Source organism: Vicugna pacos, chromosome 23 (assembly GCF_048564905.1).
Source record: "Vicugna pacos chromosome 23, VicPac4, whole genome shotgun sequence".
Taxonomy (NCBI): Eukaryota; Metazoa; Chordata; class Mammalia; order Artiodactyla; family Camelidae; genus Vicugna; species Vicugna pacos.
The window spans coordinates 35201606-35222563 of NC_133009.1; the positions used below are offsets into that span (position 1 = coordinate 35201606).

Genomic DNA, 20958 nt, shown 5'->3' on the forward strand with positions numbered 1-20958 from the left:
TTAAAACAAGCACAGATGCCCTGCGGCGTGGGAAGCACAAGTTTCAGGAGCCCGTGGAAGGCTCTGTGAAGTGGGCTTCTCTGTGGTCCCGCAGCCTCCCCCCTCCCCAGTCCTGCTCTTTCTAAACACGTGTTCTCTTCCAGTACGCAGGGCTCTCTGCCGGATGGGAAAGTTTGAGAAAGACATGTGTGTTATCCCATGAGATGAGGGAAGGGGTCTGAAGGAACACTAAGAGAGTTTCATCCAGTATGAACCCCCTATGTTTACTCCCTGATAAAGTTAGAACACAAACAAGCAGAATTATTTGGGGGAAAAAGTGCACTTGCTGTAGTATATTTGAGCTCGACATTTCTTGCCAGCCACCTAGGCTGCCAGCTAACAGACAGCCTATATTCCTGGCTCCCCCATGGGTGTGTGGTGCTGGGTGGGGCTCTTGGACCCCCACACTAAGGTCAGTCATGGTCCTCAGCCATGGAAAGTGTATAGGAAAACGGGCAGAAAAAACTTTAGTTCCAGGGGCCTTAAAAACAAGTAACACACAGGAAAATAATTTCCTTTATTGTGTTAGTGTAACACGAGACAAAGGTAAGAGACTTAAGAGTAATGGCTCAGATCTTCGTACAGCTGCTAAACGAAGACGGTACTGCCAGACTTGTGGATTTAAGAAGCTGTTTCTGGGATTCCTTCCAAACCCATTATCTGAAGAGGAATTTATCCAAATGGAACGTCCTATCATCCGCTAAGCTATGTTTATTTCCTGATATCATGGAATGTTAGAGCCTGAAGGTATCTCAAATGTACGGACCTTTTAGTCCAACTCGTGTTACAGATGTAGAAACTGAGGCCGAAGGAGGCTAGGAAGTCAACCATCAGTGAAAACACAGCTCATTATTGGATAACTCAGAAATACTAGAAAATGTGTTTTATATAACACTTAGATAATTTAAATAATAACTTAAATAATTAATAGTTAAATAATGATAAAGTCAGCTGCCAGAACATCTCCTCCCTGGGTGCTTCTCCTTCTCCACAGAAAAGCTTACAATCCCTTCAGCGTACCCCTTGTCTTTCTTTATAGTTTTATCACAGAGACGTTTCCCTAAATATATACTATTTAATCTTTCTCATCGTCGAACATGACATAAAATGGCTCATCGTATTAATTCTTCAGTGATTCATTCTTTTCATTCAATTCATTCACATCTAGTTTTGCTGCCGCTCATTCACCTCCCTGCTACAGAGATGTTCTAATGTATGAATGCAACAATTTATTCATTTTAATACCAATGAATAAGCAACATTACCCACCACTATTGTGCTATTGTGAGCAATTTTAGTAAACGACTTCTGGTGCACAACGAAGAGTGAAACTGCTGGGTCGTAAAAAAATCTGCATATTTAAGTCATAGCACCAAAGTGTTTTCTCAAAAAGCTGTGCAAATTTTCACTCCCATCAACAGCTGAAACTTGGTCCTTTGCTCTGGCTTTTGCCAAAATCTGAGATTTTCAGGTTTTTAAAATTAGGCCAATCTGGTGAGTGTGAGGTGGTATTTCATTGTGTGTTTTATTTGATGTTCTCTGATTACAAATGAGACTAAGCATCTCATATATTTTTATTAGCCAGTCAGGTTCCTGCATTCGCATGTGCTTATTCAGGTCTTTTGCACAATTATACTGGATGTGTTTTTTTACTGACATGTACAAGTGTTTTTTTTATATTCTAGATGCTAAACTCTGGCGTGGTTCACAGGTACTGCAAACAGGAAGCCTTCTGATGATCGAAAGTTCTTCATTTCGATTAAATCATATTTATTTAGCTATTTCTGTATGTCCTAAGAAACTTGTCTTTATCCTCAAAGTAATAAAATAATGTCAGTTTGGTGTCTTCCTTTCTAAAGTTTTATACTTTTTTGGCTAAATCACATGTATGAGCAGTCCATTAGGGAACAGGTGGCACCTTTTCTGTGTTTAAATATTAAGTGTTTAAATGTTATGTATGATGTTTATTGAAAATGCCTTTAATCTTGCCCTTTTTTGGCTTCTATCATGAGGATTATGGAAAAGTTTGCATCTGTTGAGAGGGATTTTTCTCCTATAATCAGCTAATGTTGTGAATCGCATTCACAGGTGTCCTATTTAATTTCTAAATAAAGGCAACCTGCTTGTGAAACAGGACCGTTCATACCTTGTTAGAATCGGCTGCAAATTTTTTTGCTTAAATTTTTGCACCTGTGGTCATGGTGAGCCTGTGTGTATCGTTTCCTTCTCATGCTGTCCCAGGTTTTAGAATTGAGACTGTCCAGCCTTCCTTCCAAAGTGAACTGAAGAGTGCCTCCCTTTTGCCATAATCAAAACAAGAATTTTTCGGAATCTGAATTGGAACCATTTGATTCCTGAGTGTGTGGAGGAAGCTGCCTGACCTGCGGTAAATGCCGTTTAAATCTAATACACGTATTTTCCACTTATTTTGCTCTTCTTCCTTCTTGCATCTAGACCTTCCATCTTGGATCTGAGAAAACTTTCTCCCTGAAGTGCTTTCTGAAAATACTTCCTTAAGGATTTCTTTCTCCTGCCAATGTCATAGTCAGGGCTCACCCAGACGCAGAACTAGCGGGAGATTTAACAGACGGACAGACAGACAGACACACGAGATTTATTACAAGGAACCAGCTGACGTGACTATGAAGGCTGGCCAGGCAGGCCTGAAGTTCCCAGGACGGGCAGCAGGTGAGACGGTGGCAGCTGCAGCCCCGGGGCAGGGACGACGCTGCCGTCCACAGGCGGAAGCCTCTCTTCCAGGAAAACCTCAGAGGCCCCCACCTGATTCAGACGGGCCCCCCAGGTTACCCCGGATACGCTTCCTTGTTTAAAGCCAAATGACTGAGGGTGGAAGTTATGTATGTAAGACACCTTCACAGCAACACCCAGGGCAGCAGCTGAGTAACTGGGAGCCGCGGCCCAGCCGAGCAGACACCGTCACAGCCGCGCAGAGGGCAAGCTGAATTTCTGCAGGCCACGCTTCCACGGCACTGTCGCCGGGCACGTCCGCTGGCGCCGGGCCCTGGGAACTCTTCTCAGCACTGGAGGCGCAGCAGTGTCCGCCGCCCTCCGCGGCTGGGGCGGGGTCCCCCGTCAGTACGCTGCGCTTTGGAAGTAATCCGTCTTTTATTTTTCTTACATTTCCTCTTTATTAAATATCTTAGAGCTGACTACGCTGTGTGAATGAAGGTCTCTTCTGGTTTCCTCAGTTTCGAGATGTGGGATCTCCCACATCTATCCAGCGCTGCGTTTCACTGGTCCTGGCCCTGCCCCTTCAGCGCTCGCTCCTCTGCTTCTGGCCGCTCCTTGAGAGCTGACCTAAGGATTTCAGACGTTTCCACTCTACCCTTCATGTCCACATACCTCTTACATTTTCTGCCTCTTCACCTCTCTGTACTACATTCTGGATAATTTTCTTTTCAGATATATCTTCCGGTTCAGCAAGTCTCTCTTCAGTTAGATCTGATGGGCTATTAAACCCATCAGTTTCTTTGAATTTAGATTACATGCTTCCTTACCAGAAGTTTATTTGCTGTATGTTTAAAAATTGGCTTCACAGTCTTTAAAGTTTTTATGCCCTGAACATTTTTAAAGCTTGTCTTTTATTTCTTTGGACATCTTAACCATAGCTGTTTTATAGTCTGCTTCTGATAATGCCAGTATCTGAAGTCTTTGCAAGTCAGTTCCTGTCTGCTATTTCTGCCAGTTCTCATTCGTGATTTGTTTCCCTGGACGTTTAATGACTTTAACCAGTGAAACTTGTCTTTGGGACTTTAGCTGGGAGAATTCTTTGATGCCTGGATGAAGGTTCTCGAGAGAGGGTGAGTGCCTGCTTCTGCCTGGAGCCCAGGGGCACCAACAGTTCAGAATCTCTTTACCCTTGGCTTGAGTTTTGTCAGAGCAAGTCAGAAGTTATTAATTCAGGCTTCACGTTCCCGTGCACGCTGGTGTGTGGAAGCTTCTCAGTAGCGCTTTTTCCTCACCCCCCAACTCGGCTTCGGATGTACAATCCCCAAGACACAGACACAGCCGGGGAGGGGCACCGCTGTTTCCTGTTTATCTTTATGCTGGGTCTTCCCAGGTTGATGGGAGCTGAGTCTCCTGTGACACGTCTCAGCTTGGAGAGTCAGCACTGGCCTTTGTCTCCTGTCCCCTCACCACAAACCATCTTCTAAATCCTGCATTTTAGATGGTTTCAGTACCTGAGTCAGCACTGGGCCCTTCCCCGCCACACTGCCAGAAATAAAGCTGACTTTAACTCTTACCTTTATATTAGATGCGTCTCTCCTGAGTTCATGGCTCTAAATTTTGATGCATAAGAACTGCCAATGAACAGAGGACCTGGGTAGTTCTTGACCCATAGTCGATCACAACAAACTCAGAGTAATAACTACTCCTCATTTGTACTATTAAATATTTTCCTATTCTTTCAGAAAAATCAGTAGTGCCTTTGAGAATTCATCTATGTTGATATGTTTTTACCAACTGATTCTTATTTTGTTTTTCCTTTTTTCCCCAAGCTTTAGTGAAGTTGGACTGCTATACCAAAAACTGCATATAATTAATGCAGACAACTTGGTGTGCTGGGACGTATGTACACACTCCTGCTACCACCACAGCAATCCAGGTAACAGACATACCCATCAGCTCCAAAGGTTTCCTTGTATCTCTTTGCGTTTCTGTTTGTGGTAAGAACATTAGCATGAGATTCACTCTCTTCACACATTTTAAGTGTACAATACTATCTTGTACAGCAGATTGCTGGAACTTACTAACCTTTCGAAGTTGTGAAACTCTGTCAACAGAACCTTTTAAATCCTTTCAGGGATACCTTTAAGTATCACTTTCTTGAGTTTCATAAAATTATATCAAGTTCAAGAACATGGTCAATTGTATGTAAAACTGTCCAAGTTGTCCACACCATCAGTTCCACTTTGACTTTCATATTTTACATTTAGGCTTTTTGACCAAATTATACTTCTAAAAAAACCTGCATAGAATATATTTTGTTAACGTAATTGCTCTAAGGATGAGGCAGATCCTGAAATTTACAAGCTCTACAAAGTGTCACGCACGGTCACGGGAGAGCGCACAGGTGTTAACTCACATCGACTTTATCACAACTGTGTGGCAGGTGGCGATGTTGCTACTTTGTAGAAAAAGAGACAGATACTTACGAACAAAAAGCTACGACGTGATAAAGCCCTGGTGTAACCCACACCACCTGACTCCCAAGATACACATGCCTTTTGTAGCTACCTAAAAAAATGACCCCGTGTGAACTTGACCAAAAGATAAGCCTCTAGTTACAGACTCTCATGATAAGAGGGAAGTAGGAAGTTAAATATTCTGCCCAGCCGTTCAGTCCCTGACCCGCACAGAATGTGATCCGCACAACTCAGTTTTGACAGTGGGAGGCAGAACTTGACGGATACAAACACAAAAGGGTACCAGTGTTTAACACAACAAGTGTGCCCTGGACAACCGGCGAGGGGCTGCACCGCGTGGCTGACCACTCAGCACTTACAGACCATTACCCGATCCTCGTTCCAGCCTGGGAACTACTTCAGTGTATATGGGAGCCCTCGAGGATCCGAGAGCTCCAACTGTAACCCACTCCATCCCTGGAAGTTCACAAGACATCTTTGATCCTGAAACCCATCAAACCGGGCTCTTTCTGCTCCTTAAAGCTGTGTATCGGATAAACCTAGGGTAAACCTTCCCGTGCTGGGAGACAGGTATATCCCCCACAGAGCATTTTTCTCACTCACATCATTTTTAAAGCTCCCTCAGAACAGAGATAAACAGTGTTGGACTGGTCACCATGCTGACTTCTTTACTTATCTAATTTGAAGGTTATTTTGAGTTCTTGTCTCTTTCTTCTTGGCCAAAGGAACTGCTATCAGCCCACCAGCTTCTCAAAGGCACTGCTGAGCTGTTATTCACGTCTGTGCCCTGGCCCTGCGCACAGCTGATGACACACCGCAGGTCTTCACTGAACGCCGAATTCAGAGAGCTAACTTTACACTTAAATTGTCATGTGGAATAAGAAAAGTAAGCGTTAAGAACTTACTTTAAATTATTTAAACGGACACTAACCTGGATGAAGAGACTCGCTGTGGCCACACAGTGGGGGGAAGGAAACAGGGCATCTAAACCGCCCGACTTCTGATGTGCAGCTGCTGCTTTTTGAAATCACAATTATACTTGCTGAGCCAGACATCCAGATGCACAGTATGACTGTAGGTTTTTTCTGAACTTTGAATTTGTGATTATGAAAAGTCTTACAACGCTTAAAAAGTACCTTATTTATGAATTGTTTTTACAAGATGGACTACTCTGGTCCTATAAAACTCAGCACATTTGCCACACGGGTCTACCCCTCCAGGACGACCCTTCTGAGACGCCTTACATCACACGGTCACACTGACGCCCTGCTGGGCGCGGGACCTCTCCTCTCAGACCATTGGCTGAACAGCTTTCGATGAGGAACTTTTTAACAATGAAGTTTAGACACACTTTACAGTGATAAACGTGTTACACATTTCTGTTAGATTCCTGTACCCTTCCGTTACAGAACAAAATGTAGAGGTCCACTCTTACCTGCTTAAAAAGTTGGAGGTTAACTGCAGTTTCCAAGAACTGTTTCATCACACTTGAACGGTGCTTTACAAAACTCTCCTCGCAAAAGGTGATGGGCTCACCCTGGAGAGAAATAAAGGATTTCAGGATGTCAACAGAAAGGCAGAGAGAACCTGTTCACCTAAAGAGAAGCATGGGGCTCACGAGGGAGTGCAAGACAGAACCAGCTTCGAGGGGCTTGGAGTGTGGGGAGCATTGAAAGCAGCACACACATCTGAAAAAGTCCAACAATTATATTTCATCCTGATTAGAAAATAGTCTTACTATAAAAACCACTGCATGATTTTTGCCATTTATAGTATGATTATGCATTTCTTTTTAAATTAATTAAACAATTGTCAATCACATTCTCTTGGCGATTGCAAATACAATTCGGACTGGGTACTTTCTGAGACAAGTCCCACATGGCATCTGCCTTAATTGATCCTATTTGCTAAGTAATCACCACTTTGCAAATGTCTTGTGGTGGCTGAGCCCCCGTTAGATGTTCCTCCTTCAAGTAACAAGGACTCTAATTCGAAACACAGATCCACTTGTCCCGTGGATCCCATGCATGACTTCAGAGCCTGTCCCTCACTGGTGGGTCCCTGCCACCTGCTGTTTCCCTCAACAGCCTGAAGGGTCCTTTGGCCCATTCGATACAGATGAAGGTAAGTGACTGGACTTTACGATCAAAGTGAAAACAGATTAGTGACAATGATTCGGTCCTTATAGTAGACCTTGTAGCAATCTTTACACTGCAGCAAAAAGGAAAAAAGAGTTTGTCTACTTTAATAAAGAAACTTTAGAAAAATAACGATTATGATTTAATTTTAAGGAAGCATCAATGCCTTGATTCTAGGTAGTTTTAAGGAAAATTCTGAAAACTGGTTCCTGCATGAACAGAGTAAAACGACCAAATCTCTGTAATCCAAGCAAATCACTGTCTGATGGAAGTTAAAGACACCACAGAACCACACTGTTCCACGCGGCAGCCATTAGTCCCATGGAGCTATTTAAATTTAAATGTATTAAAATTAAAGCTAAATTCAGTTCCTCAGTCACACCAGCCACATTTGAAATACTCAGTGGCCACAAGTGCCTAGTGGCTCCTGAATCAGACAGCACAGATACAGAGTATTTCCTTCATCACAAAAAGTCCTCTTGGACAGCTTGCTGTAGAAGAGAGAAAATAAAATGCAAATAAAGTATTAGAGAAGATAATTAGATAATTTGCTAATTGGTGTCACCTATACCACCAGCCAGAAGCCAATGAGCCATAACAAAACTAACATCACACACTTTCGTATTGACTGTTGCCACTCTTAAGTGCTTTAGAATGACTTTTAAATACCTATTTTAAAAATTGGATTAATTTACAGAAATATACTTTGGATAATCAAAAACATACCTTATTTGCCACTATCACAGAACTTACAATCTGATGGGGAGAAAACAACAAACAAGCAAATCCATTAAAGGTAAAGATCTGTTGTTTTGTATCAGCAATACACCCGGTTACACTGGGAGCCCAACGAACACTTTATAAGTGAATAAGCGAAACAGCAAGTGAGTTTAAGTGTTGCTCCATATGACACGTTGGCTTCTCAAAAGCAAATACAGATTTTAAAAATAAACAAAATCACTGCCTCTAACGGCAGTTCCAACTACATCACTGCTATGACAAAGAAATCAGTACGACTGAAAATTTTAGCTTTTTTTTGATAGATTTTTCCCCAGACGTGTGAGAGAGATTTTATTACCACCATGATTTGTCTAAAAGTTGTCGTTAACACTGCAGAACAGTGTTGGATTCAAACACAAACTCACGGTTACCAGAGGGAGAAGGGGTGGGAAGGGATAAACTGGGGGCTCAAGATTTGCAGGTACTAACTAATGTATATATCAAACAGATAAACAACAAGTTCCTTCTGTACAGCACAGGGAACTAAATTCAGTATCTTATAGTAACCTATGGTGAAAAAGAGCATGAAAACGAATATACGCATGTTCATGTATGACTGAAGCACCGTGCTGTACACCAGAAACTGACACAGCCTACTAAACTGACCATACTTCAATTAAAAAAAAAAGTTCTATCTCCAACTGAACACTTCAGACGTCCTGTTCCGAGCAGGAGTATCTTCTGGCTGGAGGGCGGGGAGGGCAGGGGCAGAGGGTGTCCAGGCAAGGGAGGGGGAGGGGAGCTAAGTCGACCTGTGCTCTCTCAAGGGTCAGGCATAACTTAGTCGCTAGCCAATGAGAACTACCCTGCCCTCATTAATCTACCAGCAATTGCCGCCATCTTTCAAGAGAAGGAGCAAGGAGAAAGCTCAGATTTGCTGTCCACCCATTTTTGATGGCACCAGTCATGCTCAGAGCTTCCAATGAACCTCCTACAACTGACAGTTTGTTCACTACGAGTCTTAATGATAATGAGGAAGACACATCTTAGAATCTTCTCTCAGGGGAAAGTAAGTCTGGATTAACAACGCTGTCAAGCTTTCTATATTAACACACAAGAATCTCAATCACTGCCACCCTGGGGGTGTGTCCTAGGAGGCAGACAGTAAACGACTCCCCACGCGAGTCCCTGTAAGTCCCAGGCGAGCTGAAGGGCGTGGTGAGAAGGAACTCTGCTGAGGCTCTTCTGATTTACTGAGGATCTGATTACAGGCTGGGATTAGGACTGAGTGCTTCTCAGAAACTGTCCGTTTCCAAGGGAGGAGGCTTTATGCCCAGTGCTGCCCGTAAATCCGCAGCGCACGCCTGCAGGATGGAAGGTTTAACATGGGGGCAACCGTGGCTCCACCGCGGGAGCGGGAGCTGGTTTTGAAAACAAACGGAAGCTTCACAACACCGACATGGAAAAGGCATGTGGACAGGAAGTGGCGGGTGAGTCTGGAGACGGCACGGATCAGTGGCAGCACCACAGCGAGGCAATGGAAGGCCGGCTGAGGCCTAGTGGCCAACGGAGCAAGCGACAGACAGTCCCAGAGGGAAGGAGGACTGGAAGAGGTTAGACTGTCTTTAAGAAGGGCTACGTCTCAGGTTCTATATCGTCCTCTGGAACAGGAAACTTGACAAAAAAAAAAAAAGAAAAAAGTCCAAAACAACAGACAGTCTTCACGCTTTAAGGTGCACGACTTAGCAAAAGTTCACAGTGCAAAAAAGTTACGGCATCAGGAAGAGTATTGCCGTACAAACAGGTGCAACACAGCCCGAAGTGTCCGCGCGCTGCTTGCTCTTTCCCCTAATGCGTTCGGACTTAACGTGCAAACTCACCGTTATGTAAGCATGTAAACAAGCTAAGCAAAAAAGTCTGCGCAGCGACGGCTTATTTAAACTGTTAAATCTCTGAGAGATTCTGCTCCCAGCTCTCTCATGGGAATATTAAAATATATTTAGGTTCTAACAGGAAACAGGAATGAAAGATTTTTTCCGGGTTAGACAGCATTTTTCTTCCAAGTGTGCCACTGCTACGACTATGGAAGGTGCTGCCCGTTTACTCCTAGAGCTGAGGAACCACGAACAGAATACGTTCTCCTACTGCTGAAAATCATTCACAGAAAAATCTCATTCAAATCATAAACTTTAGTCATTATTAATAGCAAACATCTTATGTACACATATGAACTTCTCCTAAAGTTATCAGATACGTCTTGAAAAAATGTAGGTTTCAGTGTTGCATTTGGCTATGATTCTGCAAATTAAGGTGGGAAAAGAAATTGATCTTTCTAGACAGCTGTTTTTAGCACTTTGGTCAAACTTGCACACTTTAAAAGATTAATTAATTTATGTATCAATGTTACACATACTATGAAAAAAATACACCTTTTCTTCCCCAGATTTGAAGGAAGAAGAGTCTCTATTCTATGAAACACACGACCAGTGATGTCAAGACGGAACCCTCACTACCCCAACCTCGGCCCTCCTGCCTCGTGCCAGTGGTGCACAACTTTTACACATTTTCGCTAAAAAAAGCTGAGCAAAATTTCCTCCCTGCTGATATAAAAACGAGAGAGTGCTGTAAAGGCAAGCACGTTCCATGAGGATGCCAAATCCACAGCAGATATCCCTCGTGTAGAAACCATCTACAGAGTGAAAGGCATCCACTCGAGCTCGGGTGACGGGTGAGCTTCAGTCACCATCACACCGAGAGGGATGAGTAAACAAGCTTTCCAGCTTGGATTTTAAAATCTCTAACAAGCTGGCAGTTACAAATGTGCTAGATGGCAGCTTTAAGGTGAAGATTCAGTAAATGGCCATTTAACTTATGAACGTCAATCCTCCACTTAAACTGCCTGGACTTGATCACAAAATATTACTTACTGATAATGTTTTAAAGAAATCCAATACGAAAAAATTTCTGGAAGACAACTCCTCCAGCTCCTCCAGCAGCGGCCCTGATGACTAACTCATCTTTATTTTAAAAAGAATTCCCTTCTTATCCATTAGCAAGATTCACGGCAGCCCAGAAAAGCTTGAGCGCTTGAAACAAATGACATTGTATCCTAAATACTCAGAGGAATAGATTTAAGTATCATTTCCATGCTCTTAGGGTAACAAAGTGTATGCTTTTGAATAAATTAAGCAACATTTTAACTCAAACTTTTTTTAGCACTAGAAGCGGAGCTTGTGATATAAATGATAGACAGAGATACAACTGACGCCCCTTTATCAGTTATTTAGTGTAATCATTTAAAAATGCTCTCATGTTTATGACAATGTTCATCTTTTCGAGGATCAAGGAGGGTACTTTAGTTTATGTGAAAGGAATTTTCCTTACCAAATTTACTTCATTTTTAATGATCATAGCTAATACAGAGAGCGTTACCTATATGCCAGGCACTGTTCTAAGTAGCTTACATATATGAACTCATTTTATCCTCTAAATAACCCAAGAAGTATTATTACCCCCCTTTTTTTTAACATGTGAGGAAACTAAAGCACTAAGAGGGTAACCTGCCGAAAGTCGTCCACTGTCACAGAATGAGGAGTCAGACCCAAGCGATCTGGTTTCAGGGTCTGCACCCTTATCACTGTCCTTCAATTTATTTAGCACATTAGTTTGATCTTCCATTTTTGAATTTTTAAAACGTAGCTAACTTGCTGCTGGCTAAAATCCAAAAGCAGCAGAATTGTTTTATTTAAATCACTTTCCAGAAACTTTAAGGAGTTTTGTCATTTTCTCTGTAATTACGAGCAGGTACAACTGATTTGTCAGTCGTGCCGGCGTGTCACTCAGAGAGTGTAGACTGGGCACTATGAGAAAAGCAGCGTGTTAGGAGTGGCCACTCAGACGTCCTAAGTGCTTATTTTATAAAATAAGTTACTCTTCGGCAGTATTTAGCAGGTGTATTTGAAAATGAATATTCAGATCATCCTGAGGGGCTTCCCTCCCAGTCGACATCCGACTGGCTCCCCGGTGCCACCACAGGGGACCGGACAGAAGAGGGCAGTGGTCTGAGTGGTGGCGGTCACCCCAGGAGACAAAGCTACGCGTGGAACTTACAGCAGGAACAACAGCCTCCCCAGTTTACACACACACGGTGAGACGTCTACACCAGGTGCTCCTTTTGAGAGAGTTCCTAAGATTTTGTATCGTTTGGTCAGTCTGTACATAAACATACACTGCGTGACTTCCTGCATCTTCATTTAGAAGACATGCATGTCCAGAACACTTACCTCAAGGAGCATGTGATAGGCCAACAGGGCTGAATGGAGGGGGACCACTCCACACAGAGCAAGAGCAGGCCTGTGGACGGAACGGATCCAGACCCAGACCCCACAGGTCACTAGCTGGGAAACTTATTCAAGTTTTTAAAAGTCTATAAGCATCAGTTTTCTTGTCCTTAAAATGAAAAGGGTAATATTTTGAAGGCTTGTAAAGATCAAATGAGAGAGTTTATTTAAAGGGCCCCTCAGTGCCTGGTACCCAGTGGGCTTCCAGTTGTTATTGTTATTAATTGTTTTTATCGTTTTAATAACAGTGGATAAATCATTAACATCAGCAAAAATAATAACATAAGAACTATAATAAATAACATATAAAAAAGGAAGAGGAATGTGTTAAAGGAAGTAAACCTAATCAATCCATAGAAAGAAGGGGTCTGTATGAACTACAGCCTCAAAGACCAGGGAGAGACCAGATGCCGCTGAAGCCAGAACGATAAGAGCACGGCCAGGAAGAAAGAACACGCGAACCAAGGGTCTGGGAGCCTGGGGAGCCTGGGCATTTGGAGCCTCCGGCAGAATTCTCTAAATTGAGGTCAAAGATTAGGAAAAAAAGTAAAAGCAGACGGACGGCCTGCCCATCGTAAGGGCCCTGCCTGGCAGGAGGAGGGAGGGCCCTGGGGCTGGTCCGTCACAGACCTCACCGACAGGTGCAGTTCTGTCAAACGCAGGGAAGCAGTGGCTCATTTTTATACGTGTCTAAACAATCATGACATGTTGAAAAGTAATGTCTAGTTAAAAAATTCGTATAATTTAAAGCTACTTTGTAGCCCTGCCCCTTCCAGCCGTCGTCCAGGAGCTACGGGATGCGACACTTGTGCACTCATGGGGAAAAGAGACAAAACCACGAAATCATCACGACTTCTAAACTTGGCTTCCTTCCTCCAGATCAATTAGAAAACACATCAAAGATACATGTCTACTAGATAAACGTCCAAAAAGAGTGCACGAAACAAAAAGTAAACGTGCTGTCAGTAAAGAAGAATCAGGGTAATCTGCAAAGATCACGCCTAAAACAGCAGCATGTTTTGTCTACAATATATTTTATATACAATACATAAATAATTCTCCTTCAAAATGATTTATTTTGAAAATATATAGAAAAAATGTCTAAATACATTCAGTAAACTTTTTAAAACTTGAGCTTTCATTCAAAGCTGAGTCAAAAGAAACATGGATGCATACGGGACGAAAGTACTGTGCCCTAACTCCCAGAAAGGACCAGCAGTCAAAAAGGAAGAAGAAAACATCAAGCACAAAAAGGAAAAATGTAAGTAAGTTAGCCAATACATTGATAAGATGTGAGCAACAAACAGGAGAGCTAGTCTCTGACAAAATTATATCTTTTCCCACAGAGACTGAGACTCTGGCTCTGAAAGATGTTTAAAAAGAAGTCAAAGTCATTGAAATCTTGCACTCCTATCTGCTCAATTAAGCTCAAACAGGGAGAAAATTAAGCCACAAAAACTACAGTAATAAATGTTAAAGATGGGATATTTTTATAATCTTAACCGGCACTTAACACCGATCATTTAAATCATTTATAAAAATTTTCCCATCAGTACACTCTTCCCAAATCGAAAGGCTTTTGCAAATTTAAAAAGGGAAAGAAAAAGGTAGCCAATAAAGTCAACAATTATTTAAATGTGGCAAAATTCAAGCAAAGTGATACTTTAAACTTTCTTCCTGTACTGTACACTTAAAACCAACCTCTCTTCCTCAAAATTTGGTAACTAAAATCAATCACTGATTTTGTCTTTCAGACTCATTCTTGTTTCAATGGACGTTCAACAGCTTTGATGACTATGACCTACTGCAGGATGGGTGACTGGTTTCCAGTCTTTCAAAGAATGAGACCCTGTAACTGTAAAAATTTTTGGAGACTCCCCCATGTGAGAAACGCATACTATGTGCAGTCCTACGAGTTCCAGATCATGTTTTTTAAATGTACACGTTTCAAAAAGATCAGCATGCAGATTAGACATGTGTACTTTTCTAGAGACAGGAGCCCGTCAGTCTGAGGGTTTGTCCTGATAGCTCATTACTCCTCAGCAACAGAAGAGAAGCCACTGGGAGGGAGCTGCTGATATGGAAGTCAGTTTAGAAAGCGTCTCACCCGTTCACACGTACTCAGCGCTCCACAGTTTACGGCAGGACTCAAAGCAATCCTGAGAGGCAGACAGGGAAGGTACGAGAGTTCTCCTTTCACAAAGTAGAAGACGGACGCCTCGAGACTAAGGAGACGGGCTGGGGTCACACAGCTCACTGGTGATGAAATCCCCATGTGATAACAGGCCTTAAGACTTATTACTAATTCAGTATTTTTAATCCATTGCAACTTATTCATCTGGTCATGAAAGGGCCTTGGAATCACCTTCATAAAATCAGACTCACATACTTTACCAGCAGTTCAGAGAGAGAAACAAATATATTTTGATTTATACCTTTCTGGACTATCTAACTACTTGGCTACAATTCTACGTAATAATCATTTGGGGGGTATTAAAACAAAAAAGCAATGGCAAGATGAGCTAGGATATGCTCCTTAGACAAGCCCACTTAGAAAAGGCTTATGAATTAGCAAGACAATAAATGTCCAAATACTGCAAAATTTTCGATTGCTAATGTTTTTAAACTTCTGTGTTACATTTGTCATTTCTAAACTCTAATCTAATAAACCCAATCATCTGGCTAATTTCTTAACAACCTTAACAAGATTGAGCAGAGTTACTCTAAAATGCATTAGCGCCATTCATTAATTAGTGAAGAGGTAAGTATTCCAACTTTAGCACCACAAACAAGGTGATATGGGAAAGAATATGGGAAACACTAACTGAAGATTGCTTGAAAGAACTCAAACCAGGAGTCAAGAAACTGGAGATGCAAGGTAATGTTTCACAGCATATTACGTGGGATTTTAAAAATCTTCATGATACTTTTTAAAGGGTGTGATATTAAGCCGCTTCTTTCTCTGCCCATTCCAAAGAATCACAAAAAGCAAACTCAAGAAGTGATGAAATAGAGCGCTTACAGGTTTGTATCTCAGTGCATCTCTGTAGGATCCAAACAAAGCAGCCTGAGCCCTGAGGAAGGCCCTGGCCACTCCATCTCCCGTAGCTGTGGACTGCTTCTTCAGTTTGTTTTTCAGGGCCGAGACCTGCGTGACGGAGAGGAACAGTTAAATTAACACCTCGGAAATTGGTACAGCGAGGTACGAACCCAATCAGGAGGCACACCGCAGTGTCTGCAGGTCAGCCCGAACCTCATCCTCCTCCCTGGGAGCTTATCTCTGCCTCCGCGGAGGGCACCTGCTGCTCTGTTAATTGAAAGGAAGGCAGGGGCCCACGGTAATGTGCTAATGCAAATTGGTTTATGCTCTCTTTTTTCCCAAGGCCTCTTGACATAAATAAGCTTTAATTATTTTACAGTAAACTGCTTGGGAGCCACCTTCCCGCAGATTTTTAGCAATTACAACACGCGTCTCCTTGTTTTGGGATGAAGCCGGCTGGGTGTCGTTCATTTCTGCTACGTAAGGTTATTCGTTACAGGTCCTCCAGGATCACTTACTATTTAATTTTACTTTTGGAAGCCTCATTTGTATATGCAATTTTCCCATCATTTGTTGGAATAGTTTTCACCATTATTAGGGGAGAAGAGGGGAGAGAGGTTAAGGTACAGAGAACCTACCAAGGGCAGAGAATTGCGTTCTGCACTCACACACTGCCCCATCTCATCTCCAGTCTCCACGAAAGGTACTCATGTTTACAAATGAAGAAATAGGGGCTCAAACATGTGAATCAATTTGCCTTCAATACGTGCTACTAAGTGGAAAAACTGAGATTTCAATCCAGTTCTGTCCAGTTTTTCCCACAACCACATGCAGGATTTGAAATCAATGTTATTGCTTTATGAACCAGTACTCATATTAATACGTTAATGTTTTTAAATTAAAGAAAAACTTATTATCTAGGAATCTGCATAATTTTAAAAGGCACCTAAATTTGTTATACTTTTTCATACATTTCCATCCTTTAACTTCAGGTTCCGTGTACTTTAGAGAACGCGTATTATTTATGGATAGATTTTACTTAGATGAATATTTTCTAAATGTCATCAGACTCCCGAAGTATAACTCTTATTTTTAAGGGGGAGGTGATGTGATATGTTCCTATGCATCCAAGTCATTTAACCAATTCCTTTCACACATAATAAAAAAACTACCCTCTGTATACTTAAAAAATACTATCAATGCTCATATACATTCCTTATCAATGCTTTACATGGGGATATGAAGTCATGTAAAAGTTCTTTTTTCTTAAGAAAAAAACTGATGGGACAAATTCTGGGTGGAATGGCCCCTTATCAGAGCATGGTCTCATCCTTACACTACCAAACAACAAAATAAGGTCATTTCTCCTTTACATAGACATGCAAGAAGAAATATGTCTACTTCTTTACACAGGCAGTCCTGACTTCTCTTGTAGATGAAGACTGTAATTGAAGTGTCAACCTAATTAACAACTGAACTTCGAGTAATGCTAATGAGAAGTGAGCACAGCACCAGAGGAAGGGCCAGCTCTACAGGTGACAAACCTTCACGGTAGTGACATTTTCCAGTGTAAAGTCACAGTTACTGTGATCTGATCAAAGAAAGAGACCCCCATTGGGTCCAATTATAACCATAGTTTTGAAAAAAATTATTGAGTTATGATGTTCATAATCTATGCAGAAAGGCCTCTGCAGTATAGGTCTTTCCGCACAGCTGTGATCTTTTCAATTTATATCCAAGCTCCGCAGATTCAGATAAAAGTTTAGAGCCTAATTCATTTAGCCCACAAAGTGCATAAACCAGGGTTCATTTAAGAGGAACTTTTTATTATTAAAATCTAACCTCAATAAACGCACATTTTTACGTAACCCACATATTCAAAAATAAACGCAGCTAAAGGATGTAAAAACGAATCTTCTGCCTTAATGCCCGTTATCCTAAATCCTGCTATTTTAAGTTTCAAGTGCCTTTAAAGAAAACCCAATAGGAATGAAAGTCAATACATGTATTTCATTACTGCCCCCAAAAAAGGCTTATGGGGGAAAGAATATGATTCCAGTCTTTCAAAGTACTATAAAAAGTAAATGACTGGCTCATTTTTTCGTTTTGCTTTAGAAAATAAGAAAATACGTTTCAAAACGGCATGCCTTGTAGCTCTGCAGAAGAAAATGCCTCTGAGTGCTATTTTCCTACAAAACCCGAAATCGACAGTTCAGTCCCCCACAAATCAAGAAGCCCTGGGACGGTCATGCCACATGCTCACAGAGACTGGAGGCAAGTCAGACCACCCCGCAGCCTCTGCCACCCCAAGCCCCGGACTGCTTGACGGCTGTGCAAGTTATCCAGGATATTAATCACCCTGGCACAAGCCTTTCCTAACCAAGTCATAAATAGGTAGCCTTCACTTCCAAAATTGGTGAGTGATGAGTCCTGAGTTCCCTCAAGAGCTCTGCGGAAAACGGGAAGGAAAGGAAAAGCCCTGCTCCACAACTCGCTGTCTAACACGGCAGCCACCGCACACGCAAGCGCGGGGAACGCGACTCGTCCGAACTGAGACTTGTGTTAGCGTGAAAAATACACGGGACTTTGAAGACTCAGTACTATAAAAAAGCTAAAATGCCTAATTTTTATTGATTACATGATGAGAGTACTTTGAACATACTGGGTTAAACAAAACATATTATTAAAAATTCGTTTCACCTATTTCTTTTTATCTTTTAACATGATTACTAGCAAGTTTTTAACTGCAGGCGCGGCTCACGCTGCATTTCTGCTGGACAGCCCTAACCCGCACAAGCATCCTGTCTCACTCCACACAGGCTAAAGAACTGCCTAGCGAGGAATAGGGTTACATTTTCCCTTTGCCTGTTTCTAAGTCATTTCAGCCTTTACAAACAGCATGAAGAGTTTTCCCTTGACCTACTCTAGGCAGGCTTCGACTGGCAGTAGATCTGAGGTGGTTCCTGTTTTTCGGAAACCAGAAGGGCAAGTGAGTGAGCCGTTTGTCTATGCACCACGAGTGCTCAAAAATGGCCTGTAAAAAATGAGACGTTTTTAATAGCTCTGGATCTAAGGATATGGCTCTGATAGACAACGCCTGTGTCAACCTTGGCATTTTCCTGTCTTTCAGATCACCAGAGCAAATTATCACCAGTTACCACTGCCCTTTGCAGTGCTAATTAGCTTTTAGCAGTTTTTATCTGTAAGAATGGTGCTGTCTCTTCCACACTTTTTAAATACTTGGTCTGGGGAAACAGCATTTGCTGCTTTAATTTCCAAACTTCCCAGTTCAGTTATGGAGTAAGTGTACCTCTTCCTCTGAGATCCTGAAGTTCATACTCACATACAGCTGAATTCAGAAAGGCATCGGAAACCTTGGTCACATGGCTATCATCACACAATCCTATCATACAGTATCAACTGTTTTCTCTTTTTATTCTTAAGAAAATAAGCTTCAATCTCCAATGGCTAAAGATTACTTCAAAACTGACATTTTATTTTACTATGACGTTCTTTAGCCTGTAAGTAAGCTATTTTTTAAGTCTAATTAGGCACCCTACTAGACCCCCAAAAAAGTTAAACAGTGAACAGAAACTTCAGAACAAATATCATTTCATTGCTCTTATCAAACGTTCAAATTCCTTTCATACAATGAGGATTCAGGTTGTAAGCAGCCGTCCACGGGGGGGGGGACTAGACCCTGCGTCTGAGCGCAGCGGGAGTTCACTGCAACACGAGTTATATTGCTACCGATTCTCCACTTTTACCCTCTTGGCACCAAGTGACTCTGAATAAAAGGAGGGAATTACATGAGTAAACACAGCAAACAGGTATAAATTAAAAGACTGCCAGCCACGTGCACACAGCCTCAGTAATGAAGCAATTATGCCGACCGGGGGTTAGGGAGGGAGGGTACACAAAGGAGCTGAGTTTTCAGAGAAGTAACTGATTTTCCTCTCACTTGATTTTTAGATGTGTCTTTTCAGGAAAAATAAATTGCCCACTATAGCTTAGAAATTTTAATTTTATTTTTTAGGATCACAAAGAGAAACCCCACAGTAAAGAACAGAAGGTAAAAATAAATGTTCAGAAATATCTGCATAACTTGTATGACCTGAAACACCTCTGTGATGCTTTTCAATATCCTTTCACATAACTAAGCTGTACTCTAGAAACATCCTACATTTAGAAAAGTTACTGCTTCAAGTAATTATCTGCTCTAGAAAGAAGTCACAAAGTTAAAATCTTTCATTCTTCCATGAAACATGTTATGGTTATCATATGAATCAGATATTAAATCCCTACACTTCTTTAATCTTCTTCTAATGTTCAATTTCTTAAGAAACAAAATTAACCCTTCCCTCTTAATATAATTTTCTAGCATGCTTCTATTTAAGGATTAAAGCAGTAACCTTTAACATTTATTAAATGAAAAACATATGATTCACTCACAGAGGGTATCATGACATGGTTTCTTTGCCTAAATTACCCATCAAAACCTAACAAATACGGTGTCATCTACAGCTCTTTCCCCTCCAGAGGCATCCGAAAACGAAGACACTCAAAACCGCTCTGACTGCACCTCAGGCCCAGTGTCCTGCCAGCGTCTCTAATACCGGTATCATGCCCACTCATCCACGTCCTCTGCACGTCACCCTGTCTCATCTTCCACAAGCTGGACATCAGCAAGCCCCATCAGTTCGACCTCTGACAGAGATTTCAAATCTGTCCACTTTCCTCCAGATCCCTGCCACCATCAAGTGCAAGCAGCTCTCAGCTCTCACCTAGACACCTCAGACAGTCCCCTGACTGACCCTCCTGCTTCATTTCTGCTTCGTTAGACCCAGTGGTCGTCAGGACCCAGAACCCAAGATGACAGTTTTAGAAGTCAAACTGGATCACGCTGCTATTCCTCTGCTCAAAATCTCCAATGAGTTTCCAATGGAGTCCAAAGGTCCTCAACGAGACCACAGCTCTTTTACAATCTCACGCCTGCCTGTCTGCACCACCTCGCCTGGCGTAAGCCTCTCTTTTGTTCATCTGACTACAGAGATTCAGGGCTTCTTTCCACTTCCTGCCAAGCAGGACCTTTGTATCTGCTGTTCCTCCTCTTCCCACCTTCCATGGCTTACTCATCCTCACCATTCAGGACAACTCTGCAAACAGATGTTTTGACATGTTGACCTTGGCTGAACCATAAAAGGCAGATCTGAGTGTAGACTGGTAAGAATGGTATCTCAGCTTGGCCAAAATTATCTTCATTTCAGCTCATTACTGGCAGAGATAGCTGTCAGTCTACCACTCTCTCTCTCTTTGGTAACAGAAATCCTAAGTTTTGACTGGTGCTTGGTTAACCGGGCTGGGTTAACCCAGCCATCTCCCAGCAACACCTGTGACTTGGTGTGGCCACGTGGTTGGCTTCAGACTAACGGGATATGAGTTCCAGGACAGCAACGTGTATGTTTTTTCCTGTTTACTCCGTTCCTAGCACAATCCAGCACATAGTAGGTGCT

General features: G+C 42.1%; 1 protein-coding gene across 11 annotated transcripts in view; it reads right to left on the reverse strand.

Annotated features, from left to right (window-relative positions):
- DENND1B (DENN domain containing 1B) overlaps window positions 1-20958 on the reverse strand; it is a 208350-nt gene that overhangs the window by 40885 nt on the left and 146507 nt on the right. For all 11 annotated transcript variants that reach the window (XM_015247064.3, XM_072948774.1, XM_072948769.1 and 8 more), the window contains 2 exons: window positions 15428-15553; window positions 6643-6744 (listed from right to left, as the gene is read on the reverse strand). In XM_015247064.3, the coding sequence (XP_015102550.1) occupies window positions 6643-6744; window positions 15428-15553 (228 nt within the window). The remainder of the gene's footprint in view (window positions 1-6642; window positions 6745-15427; window positions 15554-20958) is intronic.